General features: G+C 43.5%; 1 protein-coding gene across 3 annotated transcripts in view; it reads right to left on the bottom strand.

Moving 5' to 3' along the window:
• The window catches only part of coro1cb (coronin, actin binding protein, 1Cb), a 172,216-nt gene that overhangs the window by 70,018 nt on the left and 76,802 nt on the right, over positions 1–25,396 (bottom strand). For all 3 annotated transcript variants that reach the window (XM_072587935.1, XM_072587936.1, XM_072587937.1), the window contains one exon: positions 464–586. In XM_072587935.1, the coding sequence (XP_072444036.1) occupies positions 464–586 (123 nt within the window). The remainder of the gene's footprint in view (positions 1–463; positions 587–25,396) is intronic.

Raw genomic sequence — 25,396 nt, 5'->3', positions numbered from 1 at the left:
GTTTGTTACTATTACAAATTTACATCCATAAAAGTATTAGTGCAACTTTCTCCCAAAGATGACTACTGAACCTTCCTTCCCTATCTGGGTGTATTTGCAATCTGCATCAGTCAAAATCCAGGAAGCATATGCTGAAGGGTGTACCTCTCCTCTGGGCCACCTGCGAGGCAACACTACTTTGATATCTTACAGGGAGACATCACGTGTCAGCACCACATCTCACTCTGATTCTGAGGTCCGCCTGGCAGGCCTCGTTACTATCATTATATTTGTAAAGTCAATTTATTCAATTATCTTTTGAACCACAAAGTTGAGAGATTTTCCTGGATGTTTTAAAATGTTAACATATCACTTCAATAATGGCACTAAACATAATTCATTACATACAGGAATATGCCCAACAGGTTACTTAGCACATACTCTTGTCAACTACAAAAAGAAATATGTGTACAGTAGAACTTACCATAATTGTACAATCCTCGGAGCCACTAGCGATAAGTTGGTCATTGTGCGGACACCACTCAATGTCCAGCACTGGTCCTGTGTGTCCACAAACGGTTGGATATGACTTGTCAATTCTGCCAGTCTGTGGAAAGAGAACAGTGGCATCAACATGTTGTTTCAAGAACTAATACGAATACTAATGATTTCTGTAAGCTCCAAACACATGAAGCACAGCTCTGAAACCACCACAACATCACAAACCAAATTCCAATCATTCTCGTGCCACACCAAGCATTGGGGCAAATTTCAATGCAGTTATTCTACTGAAAAGTACCCATGTACAAATGTTCAAAATGAATATTATGACAAGTGTTGGCAAGGGATGCATGTATGATATTACTGTTTTACTACAGGCAGAGAACAAAGTATGTTTCTGCATCTGGCATGTATGGCACCTCAGTTAGGTGAATAAAAATCAGATATTCAAAATGTTTTCCCAGTAGAAACACAAATGTTACAAGCAAACCCGATTCAAAGCAAGTGAATGACAAAAGTCCAATTTCCCAATTTCTTTTTCCGAAAAGCACATGATGCACCAGTTGGTAGTCAAGTCTTGATCTTTGCATATTGCATTTGGAATTTATTACACAAAGCAGATTATGCTGGCGTTTGTGTGTATATTGATGTGCAGCACAAAGGAGTATCAGCATTAGTATATGCCCAGAGAAGTGCAAGGCAAATGTACATGTGAACAATTGTAAGCAGAAAACAAGTCACTACCATGATAAAAGTGTGTTTTGGCAATATATTAAGCTGTCTCGTGCTAATTTCCACTGTGTCCCTTCCTTCATGTATTACCATCACCTCGCCTCACCACATAGCTCTAGAATGTAGACTAACCTCCAGTTAACCTCCCGTCTCTCACTGTGAACGAGCAGCCAGAAAGTTTACATATGGGGCTCAGTGACACTTTGAAACCCATACAGCCCCCACTCTGTTTCAACCAAGAAGCATCTGACAACAGAGTTTGAATGGAGTCCAAATTAAGTTCCAATTCCCAAATGTACATATGGCCTGAAAGGTGCTTGACAAGGTACGTGGCAGTTACACAATCAAGCCCACAATCACTTAAGGCATGCAGCCAAGAACCAAACAATAGAGGGGTTTTGGACTGTAAACTTCTGCTTCAGTGACTGTGGAAATGAAATTGGAAGAAGCTCAAAAGGCGTTAAAAATTAAGCTTTGTAACTTGACACTGAGTTACAAAGTGATTTGCTCCATTATGGCAATGGCTGGTAGGCTGATGTATGAAACACACTTCGCTTTTGAATTAATATCATAAAATGATAATAAAAATAATATCCACACAATGATAATGGCCACCTTGTTACAGTCATAAAGAAACTCAACTGGACTCACCACAAACAATTAGCGGCTGCAAGAGGAGAAATAGTGCAGCAAATAACTCACTTGGCTCTCCAAATCCTGTCCACCATGTACAAGGGGATAGTGAGGTCTGCAGATACTGAAAAGTCAGAGCCAGTAAAGCATGGAACTGCAAAAAGCATAGCAGGTCAAGCAGCATCTGAGGAGCAGGGGAGTCAACGGTGCAGGTCAGAACTTTTCATCAGAACTGGAGAGGGGACAGGGGGCTGAGAAATAAATAGAGGGAGGGGGTGGGACAGGGGAAAGGTAGGTGTGATGGCAATAAGTGAATGCACAAATCAGGAGTCTGATGGAGTACTCCCCACTTGCCTGGACGATTGCAGCCCCAACAACACAAACAGCTTGGCACCATCCAAGACAAAGCAGCCCATTTGATTGGCATCACATCCACAAGCATCCACTCCCTCTACCGAGATTCAGTAGCAGCATGTACCGTCTACCAGATGCACTGCAGAAATTCAAAAGATGCTCAGACAGTATCTGCCAAATTCTCAACCACTTCCATCGAGAAGGACAAGGGCAGTAGATACATTGGAATATGACACATGCAAGGTCCCCTCCAAACCATTCACCACCATGACTGCAAAACACATTGCTGTTCCTTCATTGTTGCTGGATCAAAATCCTGGCATTCCCTCCCTATCAGCATTGTGGATCTACACAAAGCACAGATTGAAATTGTTCAAGAAGACAGCTCACCACCATTAAGAGCAACTAGGGATGAGTGATAAGTGTTGGCCCAGCCAGTGATATCCAGCCCATGAGCGAATAAAAAAAAAAGGACTGCTCTCGGCTCTCTCAGACAAACCCTTTATTCTCACTAACACCCTCTGCCAAACTGAGTAGTGGCTTCAACCAGGCTCTTGCCTTTGCTGCTCAATCTGGTAGGGTTTTCAATGCACAAATATTTCCTGCAACAGATATATCCTTCGTTGTTCCTCAACACTGTTTGCCACAGAATTGCAGAACACGAGAACATAGTTAAACCCATTAAAAATACTCTATAGAAGAAAGTGATTGAGCTAATCCCTGGATTCGCATGACACTAGTGACAGGGTCATATTACCTGGAAAAAGTGAATGATGAGGCAGTAATCTACTTGATGGCAATGCTGATACCATAACTCAAGAGCAAAACTCAGTTTACATTCCTGCTAATCTTCAGATTGAATTACATCCTTGTTCACTTTAACGTATTAGTTTGAATATGCTGCAAAAGCTGGTGTGCAAATCAGTTTTAATTCTGTCCTAAGTTAATTACAATGGAGGCTTGCTCATTGCTGTACAATTTGTATACAACATTCTCAACTTCTGAAGAAGTCAGACAGAAATCCAGTAGGGACAGAAAAAAGCCACCACTATATTGTCCATTCCCCCATGCACACCCAAAACACCAAATTAATAAAGAATACAAACAGTGCAAAGAACTGCAGAAAGTTAGAAGATACAGCAAACAAAAGCAGATTGAGAACACAAGGATGGAGAGGTCAGGAGTCTAAAATGATGAAGACCTGAGCAGAAAATGTTATTTGAACTAAGTTCCACAACTTCTTAAAAAAAAAGACAATGTGAACTGAATTTGTTTTGATTACTGCTTTAAACATCTACCTCAGCACTTTTACTTAACAGTAAGTAGATTCATGACTCCTTTGTTCACGGAATTTGTAAAGGACGTTATTTCCATCTAGATCAGTTACAAACAATTCAACCAGGTTTACTGAATGCACAGCCTGCTCAGTTTCAGTCGTCCAAAAACGGAAGTAAATACTCTAAGACAATCTGGGTTTATAATACCCTGAGAAAGTAGAAAAATGCACAAGGCAATTCAGAAGTGTAGACACCAAGAAATGAACAGTGAGCCAAAAAGAAAGATATTAGCAGTGCAAGTGGGTTTAAGAGAGAAAACAAAGAATTTAGGGAGGAAGTTTTCGAGCACAGACATCAGATTTGGCTCAGATGTCACAGAGTACTGACAGCATGTCAGATAATTGGAGATCCCGCCTTTCAGATAAGGCATTAAACGGAGGAAGGACCTAGCCTTTGATTTTGGAGAGCTCTTCCAGTGGTCTGCACAATAATTCTTTCAACATGACACCACCAAAACGTGATAAATTTTATTATTCGTTCATGGGATGAAAGAGTCGCTGGTTTGGCCTGCAGTTATTACCCAATACTAATTGCCCTTGAGATGGTGATGAGCCACCTGCCTGAACTGCTGCAATCCATGGTGGGGCAGATATACCTACAATCTTCCTAAAAATAAATGGCTATCATGTTGTAGTTTTACTGGGTAGCATACAGCTGAGGAAGAAGCAGTAGCCAATACTGAATCCTTAGTGGAGTCCGAGAGACACAGATTTGGGGCAAGAAAGAAGTTCACTGATGGCTTCAGCTGGATGAGAGGGAGGAGAAGCAAGCCGAAGCAAGCATGACCAGTTTCGCTGAACTGGATAACCGGTGAACCAATGCAGGAGCTGTCATGTCAATCTCAAAGACTGCAGTAATATTGGGGATAGCGTGAAGAGAAAATGCATTATGATCACAGATTGTGTAATTTGTGACTTTTATTAGGGATGATGCTATGCTGTGGCAGGTTGGAAACCTGGTTAGAAAGATCTGTTTTGGAATCGTGGGCAAGGATTTGAGAGACAAAAAGTTGAAGGGAGGATGGTTGAGTGAGAGATGGTGTTTTTGACAGAGAAAGGAAGTGCATTATAGTTGATGAGTAAATTATTTACAATATTAACAAATCAAAGGGTTACAAAGAAAATCTGAGGAATCAGCAGCTTAGTGGCAACACTTGAAGTGAGTACAAAGCAGGCTTCAAGGACAAGACATGAGCAGAAATTAAGTATGACAGGAGAAATCTTAAGGCAATCTGCATGCTCAAGGGAAAATTAGCAAGATAGTTGAACAAATAATAAGTTCCAAATCTTGCAATTATTGGAGGGAACAAAAAATGGCATTTAAGAAAATGATCAGTAATGGAGAAAGTAGTCAGAGTTTTTTTCTCTCTCCTGGATGGCCCTGTAGCATTAACAGAATTTGAAGAGGTCCAAGTCAGACAAATGGATTGCTGAAGCAGCTATAGTGCTGCATATGCCACACAAGCACACTTGGCACTGTGGTACAAAACTGAATTCATGATAGAGCACAAGACCAAAAGAAGACAAACTCTTCGAAATCCACTCCCATTCAGTTCCACCTACACTAAGATTCAGGAGCTGCCCTTCAGCAGTATTTATTTTTGTTCACTCCTGCAATGTGGGCATCACTGGTTGGGCCAGTATTCATTGCCTGCCTCTAGGCTGCCTTTAAGAATGTTGTGATGAGCTGCTTTCTTGAAATGCTTCAATCCATGTGCTGTAAGTTCACCCACAATTCTGCTAGGGAGAAAATTCATGGATTTTAATTCAATAGCAGTGAAGTAACCATAACAACATATCTCCAAGTCAGGATGGCAAGTGGCTTGAAGGAGAACCTGCAGGTGGTCATGTTAAAACGCATCTAATGTCCTTGTCCTTCTAGATCGAAGTAGCAGTGAGTTTTGGAAGGAGTGGCCTCAGATTGTTTGGCAGTATTCTGAGTGCATCTTGTGGATAAAACACACAGCTGCTACTGAATGCCAATGGTGAACAGCGTGGATGCTTGTGGAGGTGGTGCCAAGTGGGCTGCTTTCTCTTGGATGGTGTCACGCCTGAATGCTATTGGGCGGCACACATTCAGGCATTTGGGGAGCATTCCATCATATGCCTGACTTGTAGATAGTGGGCATGCATTGGGAGTCAGATGAGTCACTTGCTGCAGTATTTTTAGCCTCAACCTGCTTTATAGCCACTGTGTTTGTTACGTTCATATAGACACTCGTAACAAAGTGGCCATTACGAAGGTGTGGATGATGATACTGTTCATTCAAAGGCAAAAAGAGTCAGTCATTCATCAACATGTCAACCACATTGAGATGAGTTTATAAGGAATGAAGCAAATCAGGATTTTGGAACTCAGTTTTGAAGTACAATGCTCCAGCTTTGGTGTACATTAATTGAGTCCTGTTATACTTGTTACAGTCAATGTACAAGGTGGAAGGGTATACTTTTTCACAGTTAGAACAGCTTAATCTGAGAGCCTGATGAACATACACGAAATAAAAAAGCTGGTGGAACTAAAAAATTTCCTTCATTCCATGCTACATCAAGCATTCTGAAATATCACTTAATAGTATGAAACTTTACAGAAGAGCAAAGCAATTCCTTTATTCAGGTTACTCAGGAGAATGGATGGCCTGGGAAAACTGAAGGCCGCTGGAAGTAATCATTAACATTTTAGGATTTAAATAACAGACTGTAGCTCAGCGGAGAAATAAGGCGAGGCTGGAAACAGTGACTGTATATTACAAACACCCTGTGACTATTCTTCACTCTACTCCTCCGTCATTAAGCAGGTGGCTAGTAAGGCAGACAAAAAACGGCTTTTTGAAACATAACAGTTGTGATTTGGAACTATTTATTGCTTGGGACCATGGCAAGACACCATCAGTTGGATAGCTCAGCTGAAAGTAATGTTCTTAGACAATCGCAGAGGAAAGCAGAAAGGAAACAGAGTCCAGAGGACAACAGTAAATTGTACTTAGTAGGTGTCCCTCCTTCATGCAGTTAAATCAATGGCCAGGAGAAACAGACTCCTTGTGTTAGTAAAGTACTACCATTTTTTTAAAAATAGTCAACAAGTAAATTAAGCACTCTCTTCCTTCTCCTCTCCCTCCACATGCCATGGATTTGGCAATCACCCAATTGCTTTCTTCAAATTTGATCCTGGAAGGGGAAATACCCAGTAGAAGAAAAAAAAGTAGTGAGAGATAAAACTTTACCCCAAAGATATAAAATCCTGAGGAGCACGGATAGGGTTGACAGACAAGGTCTTTTCCCCAGGGTTGGGGGGGCCCAGAATTAGAGGGTTTAGGGTGAGAGGGGAAAACTATACAAGGGACCTAAGGGGCAACGTTTTCACGCAGAGGGTGGTGCATGTATGGAATGAGCTGCCACAGGAAGTGGAGGAGGCTGGTACAATTACAATTAAAAGGCGTCTGGAGGAGTATTGAATAGGAAGGGCTGAGGGATATAGGTCAAGTGCTCGCAAATGGGACTAGACTAGTTTAGGTTATCTGGTCAGCATGAACAAGTTGGACTGAGGGGTCTGTTTCCATGCTGTACATCTCAAATGACCCTATGGTGGTCGAATCTCAGTTTTCACAAGTACTAGCAATCCTGTATATATTTCACATGTGGGACTAGCTAGTGAGTATGGATAGACAAGCAGGAGGCTTGAAGAACACAGCAAGCCAGGCAGCATCAGGAGGTGCAGAAGTCAATGTTTCAGTGTAATTTTTCTTCAGGCCTAGGGGTGGGAACAGACCCATCCCCAGTCCTGAAGAAGGTTATACAAACATTGACTTCTCCACCTCCTGATGCTGCCTGGCTTGCTGTGTTCTTCAAGCCTCCTGCTGGTCTACCTTGGATTTCAGCATCTGTGTTTTTTTGGATCTGAGTACTGATAGACTAACTGTTCAGTAGCAGGGAACATGGAATCAAATTCTGCCCTCAGATGGAAACACACATGTAGTATCAATTAGGATGATCAGGGAAAAGTTCAGAAATTAGTCTCCTTGAGTAGACTTCACCCCTCTCTAATCCATGGGATTAGATGTATTGCCATTTCATTGGTCTGATCAACATAACATCATAATGTGGTCTTTGGGGAAGTTAGCACTTTTGAAATCTGACTGACCACACACGTTTCTCACCCCATCTTCATCACAAAGATTGCGCACTTTTACATCTATCCCATTATCTGTATGGAGTGCAAAACATACAATGAGTTTGGATGGAGTTAAGAAATAGCAAGTATGGCAAACATTAATAGGCATTACTTCTAAGTCACTAGTGTGGTGGTAATATAGGGCAATCGGAAAATAGAACTACATATAACAAGGGTAGTACAATAATCACGGGGGACTTACAGATTGGGTAAACCTAACTAGTACTAAAGCTGTGGTGGCCGAATTCCCAGGATCTATACAAAATAGTTTTTAACTAGAGGGACCAGAGAACAGGCTATTCCAAATCTGATATTGAGAAATCAAAAGACCTAATTAATAATTTTGTATTAAATAACCCTCGGGGAAGAATGACCATAAGATAATAACTTTTACATCAAGTTTGAAAGTGATGCTGGTCAAATCAAAACCAGGATCTTAAATCTAAAGAAAGGGAACAGAAGGCACAGGTGCCCAACTGGCTCTGGTAGGCTCAGAAATTATATTAAAAGGTATGAAATTAGAGAGGCAATTGGATACTAGGTTAAAGAGGTCATCTAGGAGAACTTGACCACGGATTTTCTCTTCCTAGCATACTTGATTAGGGAGGGAACCAACTTACAGGAATAGAGAACATTCACATACAAATATTATTTCATACAATACATGGACAAATATGATGGGCCTCCTGGCCAGAGTATTGTCATTTTTATGATTTTCTGATATGCTCAAATACTAAATTTGGATACAGAACTGGCTCAAAGGTAGAAGACAGAGGGTGGTGGTGGTGGAGGGTTGTTTTTCAGCTTGGAGGCCTGTGACCAAAGTGCCACAAGGATCGGTGCTGGGTCCACTACTTTTCATCATTCACATAAATGATTTGGACGTGAGCATAAGAGGTATAGTTAGTAAGTTTGTAGCTGACACCAAAATTGGAGGTGCAGTGGACAGCAAAGAAGGTTACCTCAGATTACAACAGGATCTTGATCATATGGACCAATGGGCTAAGAAGTGGCAGATTGAGTTTAATTCAGATAAATGAGAGGTGCTATGTTTTGGGAAAGCAAATCCTAGCAGGATTTATACACTTAATGGTATGGCCCGAGGGAATGTTGCTGAACAAAGAGACTTTGGAGTGCAGGTTCACAGCTCCTTAAAAGTAGAGTCACAGGTAGATAGAATAGTAAAGGCGGCTTTTGGTATGCTTTCCTTTATTGGTCAGAGTATGGAGTACAGGAGTTGGGAGGTCATGTTGCGGCTGCACAGGACATTGGTTAGGCCACAGTTGGAATATTGCGTGCAATTCTGGTCTCCTTCCTATCGGAAGGAATTTGTGAAACTTGAAAGGGTTCAGAAAAGATTTACAAGGATGTTGCCAGGATTGGAGGATTTGAGTTATAGGGAGAGGTTGAATAGGCTGGGACTATTTTCCCTGGAGCGTTGGAGGCTGAGGGGTGACCTTATATAGGTTTATAAAATCATGAGGGGCATGGATAGGATAAATAGATTCCCCTGGGGTCAGGGAGTCCAGAACTAGAAGGCATAGGTTTAGGGTGAGGGGGGAAAGATATAAAAGAGACCTATGGGCCAACTTTTCCATGCAGAGGGTGGTACGTGTATGGAATGAGCTGCCAGAGGAAGTGGTGGAGGCTGGTACAATTAAAACATTTAAAAGGCATCTGGATGGGTGTATGAATAAGGAGGGTTTGGAGGGATATGGGCTGGGTGCTGGCAGATGGGACTAGATTGGGTTGGGATATCTGGTCGGCATGGACAGGTTGGACTGAAAGGTCTGCTTCTGTGCTGTACATCTCTATGACTCTATGATTCTAAATTAAACGATCAAAGGGCTCATTTGATCATGTCAGGCTAGCAAAGGCACAATGCACTGTTAGAGTCCACCTTCGAGAGACAAGCGTTGAATAATTCTAAACACTTATATGCAAAAGTTGAGACATTTGCATTTGCTTGTGCTTTACAGACCTAGTTTCAGATCTAACCTTTGAAAAGGTAAGTACCGATTCTGCTATAATGCAGCTACAATCACTGAGACAGAAGTATTAAATGTGTATTTCTAAGGAGTCAAAGACTAGTTTCCAGTTAACATAGCAATTTAGAGCCTTGCCATGTGAAGAGTTAAAGCTCATCACAATACAGCAGGAGCTCATTAACGTCTCACTACCCCCCACCCACCCAGCCTATATCGGTGCAAACTATTTGGCTAAGGAGACTAAAAATACAGCACAGTATTTGCACTGTGGTCACAGTATGCATCAGCACTCTGCCAGATCCATACTCGTCTGAAAACGCCCAATCTCGGAAGCTAAGCAGACTCAGGCCTGGTTAGTACTTGAACGGGAGACTGCCTGGGAATACCCAACTGCAGTAGACATAAGGCCCCTTGTGGCACAGTGGTAGAGTCCCTACCCCTGGAATTGGAGGCCTGGGTTCAAGTACCACCTGCTCCAGAGGTGGGCAATAACATTTCTGAACAGTTTAATTAGAAGAGTATGGGCATGAAATTTTGGCTGTGGAATGGGACTAAAGTGAAGGATGGACACTTTAAATGTTACTTAACATTTGAAATGTTAGATTTCTAAAAATAAAAGGGTTAAAAAAGTGCTAAACATGTTAGATGTAACCAAATTAGCTGGGGACTTGCAGCTTTAAATCTCCATGCCGCTGTAAAACTTTGCTATCATAAACAGTGTATTTATTCTGCTTGATCTAAATTTCCCCAGAAATTACCCTTTTAACTCTTATTGCCTATTAAAATACACTAATTCTTTTCAATGAAAGGGGCTCTCCCATAAACAAGAACTAGTTGGAAAATCTGCATTTAAACACGGTGGCTTAGTTAATGTAAGGCAAATGTTGAGTTCCCATAAAACATAAGAAAATGATGCAGTGACAGGGTTAATATGAAATTTGTTGCAGACTTTTCCCTTACAATGTACTCGAGCCTTGAAACTGCTCAAGTCCTTGTCCTCACTGCCCAATCAGAGAGAAAGGGAGGATAATATTCTGGAAGCCTCACAGACTGGGAGCTGGATGACCATATATGGTATAAAACACTGCCAGCTGCTTGTGGAGGTTGCAGCCTTTCATATCAGTCAGTCAGAGAAGGCTGCAAGACTTCAGGAACAAGAAAGTGAGAAAAAACAACAGATAATGGAATGAGCAGTATTTCTTGGAGGAGAACCACAGTTTTGAGCATGTTCTATCAGTCTGAGTCAGCAGCTATGGCCCTGGGGTTGGTAACCAACACTTCCGCCCCCACCAGCGCCACTCACCTGCATTCTGCTGACATGCCCCCCACAGACCCCACTGTCACTATCCCCACCCCCCAGAACCCCGAGGGGAACACTACCCCTGCTCATGACTCCACCCCCATTCCCCCCACCATCACACCCACTCCAGTTACAGGTTCCAACCCCACTCCCAGCTCCACACCCACACCAGATCCCAGCTCCCAGCCCTGCCGAGTTTTCACCATTCCCCTCAGACCTCCCCCTCATTGAGGACGAACGATCAGTGAGCAAAGGACTCACCTTCATCCCCCTCCGTCCACGCATCAATGAATTTAATACACACCGTGACATTGAACAATTCTTCCGTCGCCTCCGCCTCCGAGCTTACTTTTACAATCAGGACTCCCGCCCACCTTCCGAGGACCCCTTTGCCCACCTCCAACACACTGCATCCACCTGGACACCCCGCGCTGGCCTATTACCTGCCCTTGACCTCTTCATTTCCAACTGCCGCCGGGACATTAACCGCCTCAACCTGTCGTCCCCCCTCCCCCACTCCAAACTCTCACCCTCAACGCGCAGCCCTCCAATCCCTCTGCTTTAATCCCAACCTCACAATTAAGCCAGCGGATAAAGGGGGCGCAGTGGTAGTCTGGCACACTGACCTCTACACCGCTGAAGCCAAACGCCAACTCGAGGACACCTCTTCCTACTGTTCCCTCCACCATGACACCACCCCCCATCACCAAACCATCATCTCCCAGACCAGACAGAATCTCATCACCTCAGGAGATATCCCACCCACAGCTTCCAACCTCATAGTCAGAGAACCCCGCACTGCCTGGTTCTACCTCCTTCCCAAGATCCACAAGCCTGACCACCCTGGCCAACCCATTGTCTCAGCATGCTCCTGCCCCACTGAACTCATCTCTACCTACCTCGACACTGTCCTATCCCCCCTAGCCCAGGAACTCCCCACATACGTTCGAGACACCACCCACGCCCTCCACCTCCTCCAAGACTTCCGTTTCCCTAGCCCCCAACGCCTCATCTTCACCATGGATATCCATTCACTCTACACCTCCATCCGCCATGACCAGGGCCTCCAAGCCCTCCATTTTATCCTCTCCAGATGTCCCCAACAGTACCCTTCCACCGACACTCTCATTCGTTTGGCCGAACTGGTCCTCACCCTTAACAATTTCTCCTTTGAATCCTCCCACTTCCTCCAGACCAAAGGGGTAGCCATGGGCACACGTATGGACCCCAGCTATGCCTGTCTCTTTGTTGGCTACGTAGAACAGTTGATCTTCCGTAGTTACACCGGCACCACTCCCCACCTCTTCCTCCGCTACATTGATGACTGCATTGGCGCCACCTCATGCTCCTGCGAGGAGTTTGAGCAATTCATCAACTTCACCAACACATTCCATCCTGACCTTAAATTTACCTGGACCATCTCTGACACCTCCCTCCCCTTCCTGGACCTCTCCATCTCCATTAATGACGACCGACTAGACACTGACATTTTTTAACAAACCCACCAACTCCCACAACTACCTGGATTACACCTCTGCACACCCTATCTCTTGCAAAAATGCCATCCCGTATTCCCAATTCCTCCGCTTCCGCCGGATCTGCTCCCAGGAAGACCAGTTCCATCACAGAACACACCAGATGGCCTCCTTCTTTAGAGACCGCAATTTCCCTTCCCACGTGGTTAAAGATGCCCTCCAACGCATCTTGGCTACATCCCGCACCTCCGTCCTCAGACCCCACCCCTCCAACCGTAACAAGGACAGAATGGCCCTGGTGCTCACCTTCCACCCTACCAACCTTCGCATAAACCAAATCATCCGCCGACATTTCCGCCACCTCCAAACAGACCCTCCCCACCCCTTTCCGCCTTCCGCAAAGACCGTTCCCTCCACGACTACCTGGTCAGGTCCACACCCCCCCCTATGACCCACCCTCCCATTCTGGCACTTTCCCCTGCCACCGCAGGAACTGTAAAACCTGCGCCCACACCTCCTCCCTCACCTCTATCCAAGGCCCTAAAGGAGCCTTCCACATCCATCAAAGTTTTACTTGCACATCCACTAATATCATTTATTGTATCCGTTGCTCCCGATGTGGTCTCCTCTACATTGGGGAGACTGGGCGCCTCCTAGCAGAGCGCTTTAGGGAACATCTCCGAGACACCCGCACCAATCAACCACACCTCCCCGTGGCCCAACATTTCAACTCCCCCTCCCACTCTGCCGAGGACTTGGACGTCCTGGGCCTCCTTCACCGCCGCTCCCTCACCACCAGATGCCTGGAGGAAGAACGCCTCATCTTCTGCCTCGGAACACTTCAACCTCAGGGCATCAATGTGGACTTCAAAAGTTTCCTCATTTTCCCCTTCCCCCACCTCACACTAGTTCTAAACTTCCAGCTCAGCACTGTCCCCATGACTTGTCCTACCTGCCTATCTCCTTTTCCACCTATCCACTCCACCCTGACCTATCACCTTCATCCCCTCCCCCACTCACCCATTGTACTCTATGCTACTTTCTCCCCACCCCCACCCTCCTCTAGCTTATCTCTCCACGCTTCAGGCTCACTGCCTTTATTCCTGATGAAGGGCTTTTGCCCGAAACGTCGATTTCGAAGCTACTTGGATGCTGCCTGAACTGCTGTGCTCTTCCAGCACCACTAATCCAGAATCTGGTTTCCAGCATCTGCAGTCATTGTTTTTACGTTGTTGATTTTAGCCTTTTCTCAGTCTCTTATTCATCCCCATCCCATGCAAATATTTTACAGGACAGAATTATGGCAATAAGTGTGGATGATTTTGTTGTATGTTGAGTCAAATGTTCAACAAGAAACTGACAAAGAAAACATGCATTACAACATTTTAAGCTGCCTTCTTCAGAATGCTAAAATCTTATATTTTGAAGTGAACCAATACGAGAGCATTTCCTTACCAGGTCAACAAAACAACCTCCAGGTCTTGGGTACAGTCCATAAATTTTACAACTTCCATTTACCTAGGGCCTTTAAAAGCAGCAAGACAACCCAAATCACTTCACAGGAATGATCAAACAAATGCTGTCACATGAAGACTTATTTGGACAGATGGTCAAAAGCTTGGTCAAAGAGTTAGATTTTATAGAGCATCTTTAAAAAAGAGAAAGAGTAGTTTGAGGAGAATTTCTAGAGGCAGTGGCCTAGACTGACTAATGATGATCACGGAGGAAGAAAACTGGAAAAACACTCAAGAAGCCAAGATTGAAAGAATGCAGAGATCTGGGAGGGTTCCACAGTGGAGGTTTTGTTTTTAAAATTAGCTATGCAAACAAGAACATTTCAGGATTTATTTAGACACCGATATGAGAACTACGTTTTACCATGATTAGATTATCAATGTCCTAACTGGTTGATCGGTGAATATGCGCAGATTAAAATCCACGTCTCCATTCATTCAGATAAGATTGATCTTTAGGTCAGTCCCCACCCTCATTTTTCTTCAACTTAAATTAAAACACTCTCACTTGAAGGAATATCATACTGAATAGTTCTACAGTTGATCATAACATTTTTTCCCAAAGTTCATTCGAACAACCTTACTTCGTGAAGGAAAAGGCAGAAAGAACTGCGAGTGCTGGAAATGAAAAACAAAAACATTGCTGGAAAATCTCAGCAGGTCTGGCAGCATCTGAGGAGAGAAAGCAAAATTAATGCTTCGGGTAGAGTGACCCTTCAGAACAGACCGTTACTTCATGAAAACCAATCGGCCACTTGACCTTAGGGAAGATATAGCCCATTTGAGTCTGTTTTATTATCTCCTATTATGAACATACACATGACCAGTTAAGCAGGGCAGCTTGGTATGCTCACAATCTGCTAACAAAGATTTCAATTCCACAACTAATGACCATCTATAACCACCTTACATTTGACTATGTTTAAAGGAAATAAGCATTAGCATACATTAGATGAGTTAGGAATCAACCAATAAAATTGAAAAAGAATACAGCTAGAAGGATACAGCTTTGGATGTAGAAGACACAGTTAATTTGTTTGTTGTCCAATGTATAAGCAAAGACAAGAGTGACAGCTAAGGGAAACAGGAGGTGGATGGCAGAGATTTGGAAAAGCAGGATCTTACCAAATGTAGGGTTTGAAATTCAGCTGTGTACAAACAGAATGCAGAGATCACAGAACTGCTACTCACTTCAGATTAGCCTAGTCATGAGGATTAGTGTCTTGAGGGCAGAACTTCTGCATGTCAGCCCAAAAGGAAGACTACACTTTTGGTAACATTGAATTGATGTTACGCATGAAGGCAGATCTCGACAGAGCATGTGTTGAAGAAGCCTTATTCATGATACAATTCGAAAAATATATCAAGACTACAGTGGTAATGTGGTGGTTGGTTAAGAGTTAGGAGCAAGGTAAAAACAATGACTGCAGATGCTGAAAACCAAATACTGGATTAGTGGTGCTGGAAGAACACAGCAGTTCAGGCAGCATCCAACGAGCAGCGAAATCGACGTTTCGGGCAAAAGCCCTTCATCGGGGTCATCGGTGAGCCTGAAGCGTGGAGAGATAAGCGAGAACAGGGTGGGGGTGGGGAGAGAGTAGCATAGAGTACAAGGGTGAGTGGGGGAGGAGATGAAGGTGATAGGTCAAGGAGGAGAGGGTGGAGTGGATAGGTGGAAAAGAAGATAGGCAGGTCGGACAAGTCCGGACAAGTCAAGGAGATAGTAACTGAGCTGGAAGTTTGAAACTAGGATGAGGTGGGGCAAGGGGAAATGAGGAAGCTGTTGAAGTCCACATTGATGCTCTGGGGTTGAAGTGTTCCGAGGAGGAAGAGGAGGCGTTCTTCCTCCAGGCGTCTGGAGGTGAGGAAGCGGCAGTGAAGGAGGCCCAGGACGTCCATGTCCTCGGCAGAGTGGGAGGGGGAGTTGAAATGTTGGGCCACGGGGCGGTTTGGTTGATTGGTGCGGGTGTCGCGAAGATGTTCCCTAAAGCGCTCTGCTAGGAGGCACCCAGTCTCCGCAATGTAGAGGAGACCGCATCGGGAGCAACGGATACAATAAATGATATTGGTGGATGTGCAGGTGAAACTTTGATGGATGTGGAAGGCTCCTTTAGGGCCTTTTGGATAGAGGTGAGGGAGGAGGTGTGGGCACAGGTTTTACAGTTCCTGAGGTGGCAGGGGAAAATGCCAGAATGGGAGGGTGGGTCGTAGGGGGTGTGGACCAGGTAGGGAGGGAACGGTCTTTGCGGAAGGCGGAAAGGGGTGGGGAGGGAAATATATCCCTGGTGGTGGGGTCTTTTTGGAGGTGGTGGAAATGTCGGTGGATGATTTGGTTGATGCGAAGGTTTGTAGGGTGGAAGGCGAGCACCAGGGGTGTTCTGTCCTTGTTACGGTTGGACAGGTGGGGTCTGAGGGCGGAGGTGTGGGATGTGGACGAGATGCGTTGGAGGGCATCTTTAACCACGTGGGAAGGGAAATTACGGTCTCTAAAGAAGGAGGCCATCTGGTGTGTTCTATGGTGGAACTGGTCCTCCTGGGAGCAGATACGGCGGAGGCGGAGAAATTGGGAATACGGGATGGCATTTTTGCAAGAGATAGGGTGGGAAGAGGTGTAATTCAGGTAGCTATGGGAGTCAGTGGGTTTGTAAAAAATGTCAGTGTCAAGTCGGTCGTCACTAAGGGAGATGGAGGGGTCCAGGAAGGGGAGCGAGGTGTCAGAGATGGTCCAGGTAAATTTAAGGTCAGGGTGGAATATGTTGGTGAAGTTGATGAATTGCTCAAACTCCTCGCGGGAGCACGAGGTGGCGCCAATGCAGTCATCAATGTAGCGGAGGAAGAGGTGGGGAGTGGTGCCGGTGTAATTACGGAAGATCAACTGTTCTACATAGCCAACAAAGAGACAGGCATAGCTGGGGCCCATACGTGTGCCCATGGCTACCCCTTTGGTCTGGAGGAAGTGGAAGGATTCAAAGGAGAAATTGTTACGGGTGAGGACCAGTTCGGCCAAACGAATGAGTGTGTCAGTGGAAGGGTACTGTTGGAGACGTCTGGAGAGGAAAAAACGGAGGGCTTGGAGGCCCTGGTCATGGCGAATGGAGGTGTAGAGGGATTGGATATCCATGGTGAAGATGAGGCGTTGGGGGCTAGGGAAACGGAAGTCTTGGAGATGGTGGAGGGCATGGGTGGTGTCTCGAACGTATGTGGGGAGTTCCTGGACTAGGGGGGATAGGACAGTGTCAAGGTAGGTAGAGATGAGTTCAGTGGGGCAGGAGCATGCTGAGACAATGGGTCGGCCAGGGTGGTCAGGCTTGTGGATCTTGGGAAGGAGGTAGAACCGGGCAGTGCGGGGTTCCTGGACTATGAGGTTGGAAGCTGTGGGTGGGAGATCTCCCGAGGTGATGAGGTTCTGTATGGTCTGGGAGATGATGGTTTGGTGATGGGGGGGTGGGGTCATGGTGGAGGGAACAGTAGGAAGAGGTGTCCTCGAGTTGGCGTTTGGCTTCAGCGGTGTAGAGGTCAGTGCACCAGACTACCACTGCGCCCCCTTTATCCGCTTGATGGTGAGGTTGGGATTGGAGCAGAGGGATTGGAGGGCTGCACGTTGTGAGGGTGAGAGGTTGGAGTGGGGGAGGGAGGACGACAGGTTGAGGCGGTTAATGTCCTGGCGGCAGTTGGAAATGAAGAGGTCGAGGGCAGGTAATAGGCCAGCGCGGGGTGTCCAGGTGGATGCAGTGTGTTGGAGGTGGGCGAAGGGGTCCTAGGAGCAGTCAATGTACATATGGAAACAGGCTTCAGGCCTCAGTGCAGTTCCTAAAAAGGCTGCATGTTCTTTAATAAATATTGAAACTAACCACAAAAGGAAAACTTTAATCTGGAAAGAGGTCAAACACTTTACTGGCCTTCTACAAAACATTATCTACCATATCCACCTGTCCCTCAGCCTGACCAGCCCAATAATATCAGTTTTCACTAGCAATTATACATTTCTTTTGAAAGAATTACGTCAATAGCAGAAAAACAGCTTTCTCCGTAGTATACACAATTCACTGTGCACAAATTCAACATGCAAACTCTCAAAAACTTTGATCCAGATGTTTACTTCAACAGTAGATTAGATTTTAGATTAGATTAGATTACTTACAGTGTAGAAACAGGCCCTTCTGCCCAACAAGTCCACACCGCCCCACCGAAGCGCAACCCACCCATACCTCTACATTTACCCCTAACCTAACACTATGGGCAATTTAGCATGGCCAATTCACCTGACCTGCACATCTTTGGACTGTGGGAAGAAACCGGAGCACCCAGAGGAAACCCACGCAGACACAGGGAGAACGTGCAAACTCCATACAGTCAGTCGCTTGAGGCGGGAATTAAACCCAGGTCTCTGGCGCTGTGAGGCAGCAGTGCTAACCACTGTGCCACCATGCTGCCCTCAAGGATACCATAAGGATAAGACCACTAAGGCATTCAGTAGCATCTCTATGCTATACAACACAACCTGCAGACCAGCAAACTTGATTTTCTTACTGAAGTCAAACAAAGAATGAAGTAGGACCTTTGGTCCCTCAAGCCTGCTCTGCCATTTATTAAGGATATGGTCAACATAATGTTGACCTCAATGCCAGTTTCTTACCTGTTCTGTAACCCTGAAATCTGCCACAGTTGAAGAATCAATCTAAACCTTTAATACAATCAATATCTCAAACTCCAGAGTCCACCTATGTGGAAAGAATTCAAAGACTGAACTTTTAGACAAGCAATTCCTTCTCATCCATCTTAAGTGGGTAATGGTTTATTCTGGAACTGTGCCATTTCATCATTAGATTCTCCAACATTACCTCAGCACATATCTTATTAAGACTCTTTGTATCTTATATTTCATTAAAATTACTTCCCATTCTTCTCAACTCCACTGGGATAAATACCCAGCAACCTACTAGACTGTTATCATCACACTGCCATTAAACAATGACAGATACACAACTTTGCCTCCACTGGATGCAAACAATAACAAATATAAAGAAACGTGGAACAAAGATACTTTTCAAATCCTGCAGTGAGGGATAAAATATGCACATATGCAGATAGGTTATGTACAAACTGCGATGCTACACATGGTCAAACAACCTGCAAACACCCGGAGTTCAGGATGAAACAGATTAGAGGGTTCCTCTACTGCGGTTTAGGAAAGGAATAAATAGTTAAACTACTGTGCTGAAGAGTTTTAGCATTATATAATTTTTCAGAAATTATTCACATGACTGGAATAAAGCAACAGCACAGGAGCAAAATCACACTCCTCAAAGTCTACAACAAATGACAGTGCATTGGGACTTGAAAATTCAGATGGTTTTTCATCAAGAAATGCCTAAATTACATTTACATGCAAATCCCAACATAGAAGGAAAGTTTTTCTTGCTAAATATTAAAATTCAAAATTGAAAGCAGTAACTTTAAACGTAACCAGGATATATCTGTACTCCTGCTGCCAAAGATAATTATTGTTCACACCATCAGAAAAGGGTTACCACAAGGCCTATGCTATGTTGTGCTCACCTTTGCCTCCAGGATCCAGACTCAAATTCAGATCAGACCACTTCTGGAAGCTTTAACTGAATTCTAGGTCATAGCAACTCACTTTGCATAACTCCAAACTGATCCATCATCCACTTGTTCAACAATCTGAGGCCACATGATCAGCTAACACAAAAGACAAAATAAGTTACGCAGTTCTACTGAACCTGAGGTTGTTTCCACTTCACATCTAGTCTGCAATTGTACAAAACAGGCAATAAGGAACAAAGCAGTTTTCCAGTATTAGCACAGGACTACAGAGTTTCCTCTCTGCATCAATAAGGAGCTTGAGCAGTCTCAGATGTAGTACCCAAAGAATACAGGGGTATCAAAAATGTTGTATCCGACGTGATCTCCTCTATATCAGGGAGACAGAATGCCAACTTGCGGATCATTTCAGAGAACATCTCTGGGACACCCGCACCAACCAACCCCACCACCCAGTGTCTAAACACTTCAACTCCCCCTCTCCCTCCCACTCCACCAAGGACATGCAGGTCGTGGGTCTCCTCCATCACCACACCCTAGCCACCTGGAGGAAGAACACCTTATCTTCCGCCTTGGGACCCTGCAACCACATGGAATTAATGTGGATTTCACCAGTTTTCTCACTTACCCTCCCTCTACCTTATCTCAGTCCAAAGCCTCCAACTCTGCATCGCCCTCTTGACTTGTCCATCACCTTTCCCATCTATCCACTCCACCCTCCTCTCCAACCTATCACCTTCTCCCCCACTTCATCTACATGTTGCATTCTCAGCGACCACCTCTCCCAGCCCCAGCCCCGGCCTACAAGCCTCATTCCTGGTGAAGGGCTTACGCCTGAAACATCTATTCTCCTGCTCCTTGGATGCTGCCTGACCTGCTGTGCTGTGCTTCTCCAGCACCACACACTCGACTCTGATCTCTAGCATCTGCAGTCCTCACTTTCTCCTAGTATCAAAACTGTGCTAAACAAACAGTTGTGGGTATGGTATCGACCCTACCCACAGAACCTGGAAGGCTGGGTTCAAGTCCCACCTGGTTCAGTGCATAATAACATCTCTGAACAGGGTGATTAGAAAAATAGGTTAAATTAACCAAAACATTCATTAAAAAATTAAACAGCCATTATTTACCAGTCCAAAAGTGTCAATATTAACTATATTAAAAGTCCAAAATTGCTGTGGTACAAGTTTCTGGTCACAGATTTTATCTTTGGGACATGATGTCATGCCAATTCACACAAGTGCATGCATTCTTGGTGGCAGAGCCCCTTTATAGAAAACCTGGATGAGAAAAAGGGAAATGTTCGTAATTTATGCTGGCTTGCAGCTGCACTGAATCAAAGGTTTAAGTTTTATGGAGTAATTTCCTAATCACGGCTTCATCAGTTGACAATCTGAAGCCTGTGTTTCCATGAACAAGTTATATTTTGCCTTTTAAATTCGGGGGCCAGGAGATGTTGGCAATTTATAGAACTGATGGCTTTTAAAAAAGACTGATCAGCATGGCTTAATGCTGTCATTTAGCTTGAAATGGAGTGTGAATGTCCCTGTGACCCATTCTACAATCCAGTTTCTTGACAAGCTTTATGCAAGCAGCATCTGCTCCAATTTAATTGCTTAAAAAAAGTTCAGAACTAACCACATGACTTCACTACTTGTATGACACTACTTATATTCAAACAAAACCCAAGATTGCATGTTCAATGATGCTTACATCTTTCTATCATGACACAGTCGCCACAATTAGAAGTTCGGTGATCATAATATTCCTTTCCTGATCTTTTGTGAGATGAGGGCATCACTGGTTCACCAGCATTTATTGCCCATCCCTAGCTGCCCGTGAATTCAGTTGCTTGCTAGGTAATTTCAAATGGAGCAGTTAAGACTCAATACTGTGTGTCTAGACTCACATGTAGGCCGAACCAGGGTGAGGATGGCATATTGCCTTCCTTTTGTTAGGCAAAAGCCCATGGTTCAAAAGTCTATTTGTTGCACAAAGAGTTAGTTGAGATGGTTACTTAAGATTGCTCAAATCCACAGAACCATATCGTAGTGTTAGCTTGCCCCTTCAGGGGAAGGAAGGAACCAAAACTGAAAAAAAAACCATGAGGAAAAAGTGTCTGGGCAAAAATAAGAAAAATACAAATAAACAGCCAGAGGTCATGTGACACTACTGCAGATGGCAGTTGTATATCTGTACCACTTAGATTATCAACTCAGACACAGCTGGTCAAGAAATTAAGACTGTATTTTGGGTCAAGGGCAACTTACAACCCTTTTTAAACTAAATAGCAGAATTCAAGTCAGTTGGTGATTTTTTTTTATAAAAAGCTAAGTCTGTAGATACTGGCATTTTACTAGCATCCGACCTACATTATTACAAGTTCTAGTTTAACAATTGATGAATCAGTGACTACAATCCCAGCCACTAACCTGATTCATTGCTGCAGTAAATCAACATAAACTGGGAAATTTATTTTTACTCATGGTTCCTTTAAATTGGCTCCAGCTTCAGGAAATATGCAGATCCAGTTGAGTCAAAGTATCAAGTCCTAGACACAACATTTTTATTTAAAAAAAAGCACACGACCTTTGCGAACTCAGAACAATTTTTGCATCTTCTCCTTGCTCTTCTGAAATACTCATCCTTTTCAGACCTGCCACACCTCTAGTGGCAGGTGGGACTTAAACATAGCCCTTCTGACCCAGAAACAGGGACAATACCATTGCACCACTACAGTTTCTGCGAGTATTCATAACTTAAACCAACTGCCAATAGCTCTCCAGTACCAGAATAAGTCATGTAACAAACTGCCAAAATTTGATCGGTTCATTGAGAATCAACATTATTTCTTCATTCTCACTCCCATAATATTGACAATGGGAAACAATAGTACTTATACTTTCAAAGTCGATTGTGAGAAATTCTTGAGTACCATTGGAATTGCTTGGCCAAAGAGCCTTGATCCAGTTTCATTAGCATCATGTCCACACACACTTTTACATATCTTCAGTGCCTTCAGGGAATGCTTGGCTAATGAAAAGGTTAAACAGAATGTGTATTCTTCATAAATCATTGTTTGATGAAGATGTATTCATTTACATTCAGTGCTGTGGACAAGAGAAAAAATGAGTGACATTGCCCTTCCAACTGTATATCTGCACCTTAACATATTAATCTTCAAAGCAGGGAGAAGAAAAGGAACAAGAATTCCGAGAATGCTTAATTTCATGATGTGTCTACAATACAAGAAAATGCAGTCATTTCAAAGGTGGGCGAGTAAGCATCCTTCCAAGGATCTCTCTTAAAACAGCACAAAGTTGTGTATTTGAATTGTTACAGCATCAGCAGCTTCTCCACCATTACAGAAAGTGAATTACAAACACAATGTGGTTAATGGCAGGGTCCAGTAGTTACTGGTTTTCAAGCAAAATAGGAAGGTTCATTAACAGCCTTGATAACAGCTAGAAAATGTAAAAAGCGGTTTAAAAGTGACTGAAGGAATAATCAACAAATGATAACCATGGCTAAAAGAATTAGCACACTTACAGTGAACTAATTCCAAAACTAACTACAGGAGGACAAAACTGGTCACATCAACAGGATGGAAACACAAAAAGCCTGGTTCATAGAAAGGTTGCAACCAGTTATGTTGCTATACTTTGCACATAAGCTGTACCCAGAGAAAAAAAATGCTTCAACTGATGAAAAACCAAAGAACTGCAGATGCTGAAAATAAAATTTTTGGAAAATGTCAGGTCTGGAGCAGTGTCTGTGGAGAGAAAACACAGTGAATGAGTTGTTCCAGCAATTTCTGTTTTTGCTCCCAATGATTCCTTGACACTTTGAATTGAGGCTAGTATCTGCAAGAGATCAGCAACTGTTGTTTCACCTTAGGATATCAAACAGCTCGAAGACTTGTTACACATTATATAAACGTACAAGGTTAATATTGTTGGAAAATTTCAGATCCCTGGTACATTGCGCTGAAATCTGGCCCTGATATTCACATGGAGCAGAGTCTTGAAACAGTGGGTGGGGTGGGTGGAGTTATGAGTGGGAAACCCAGTCCAAAAACAATGGAGTTTTAATCTCACTGCATGTGGTTTTTTTTGTCTTTAAAAGATCCATATCTGAAAATCATCTGACTGACAGGTCTGCTCATCACAAGGACGATGCCAGACGACAACACAGTCCAGGATCTAGGATGGATTTGTAATTGTGGGATTACTGTTTCAGATTATCATCTCCACTTTTCAATTGAACAAATCCATCTACTTGGCTACCACTGTCTGTGCTAGTAGAAATAATTCTAGGTAAGGTTCAATGCGAAATAACCTATGCCAAGAACTGAACCAAGAGAACTAATCACTGGCATTTGAAGACGAAACTTACTTTCGATTAAAGTTCACAAGAATGGCTATTAAATCTATCTAGGCTTCAGTCTGTCAAAGGAGGTTTGATTATGACTGAAGGGATGAGAGAACTTGCAACTGGCTTCCGAACTAGAGAAATTTCACAATTTACACTTTTTGATCAGGATTAAGAAGTATAAAAGAAATCAAAATAAAAAGCTTATACTAATCAGAAATTACTAAATCCTTCCAGTTCTTCAATAGAAATGAACATTTTGAAAAAATATCTATAATCAATTTATGTTCACATTCAACATCTTGTGAGCTTTCCAAAGTCACCATATCCTATCACCACCATGATGTTGAGGTGCCGTAATCGACTGGAATAGACAAAGTCGGAAGTCACATGACGCCAGGTTATAAACAAATTTATGTTGAGATTTGAAATAAACCTGTTAGACTATAACCTGGTGCTATGTGACTTCTGAGATTATCACCTCCAAATTGTCATGGGTTAGGATTTACCCAGGACCTTTATCCCACTGAAGAGTACATAAAATGTAACTAGATTTTCAATTATTTTGGACGGTGGAAAACATTAGCTCTCAATTGCTAGCAGCACAATTGATCCGTTTCTATTAAGGGAGACGAAGAGACAAAACATGACTTAGCATGGTATTATGGCACAAGACAAGTATAATTGAGACACCATTCCTCTAGCTCCTTTTCATCAAGTTAAATAGACCAACTAATTATGGAATTGCCTACACAAAGCAAACATTGATGTTTCAACTCATTCACAAAAGCAAATCTTCTATGTTGGTCTTCATCACCTCCCTAACAAGAATCCTTCACGATCATCCACAATTCAGAAAATTCTGCAAAGCAACTCGTCAAATCAGACCTTCTCATTTGTAACAGGTTTGAGGAAACATGAAAGCAGAAAGATGGTTCTTTTCAGACTTGTATAGTGTCTCCCCCTTCTTCCAAAGGGAAGATGGCACAGGGAGTGGACCTGCTTGCAGCCCAATCTGACTGCATAGGGTTGTATAGCTTTAACATCACAAACAAAGCAAACTGCTGCCAGGTCTACCAATTATGCCATGATCAAATATTAGACATACAACAATGGCACAACTTTGCTTACAATGCAATTTACTGGAGATCAAAATATCTCAAAACAGGAATTTTCAAGCATTAATCTCTGTTGCAGAGCCCCATGAAAATACAATTGAGAGGGTTTCTACAATAGCAATCTTTCTCAAGGTTTGTGAAGGTTTGTAGCTCATGTTGAGGTTTAGGGTGTAGGTTTGCTCGCCAGACGTTTCATTACCTGGCTAGGTATCATCATCAGTGACGACCGCCAAGTGAAACGAAACTGTTGTATCCTGCTTTCTATTTATATTTTTCTCCTGGATAGGGTTCCTGAGGTTTGTGGTGATGTCATTTTGTGTTCATTTTCTGAGGGGTTGATAGTTGGCAACTAGATCTATGTG

This window comes from Chiloscyllium punctatum, chromosome 17 (genome assembly GCF_047496795.1).
Source record: "Chiloscyllium punctatum isolate Juve2018m chromosome 17, sChiPun1.3, whole genome shotgun sequence".
Taxonomy (NCBI): domain Eukaryota; kingdom Metazoa; phylum Chordata; class Chondrichthyes; order Orectolobiformes; family Hemiscylliidae; genus Chiloscyllium; species Chiloscyllium punctatum.
Note: the sequence above shows the minus strand (reverse complement) of the source record. Positions and strands in the feature narration are given on the sequence as shown.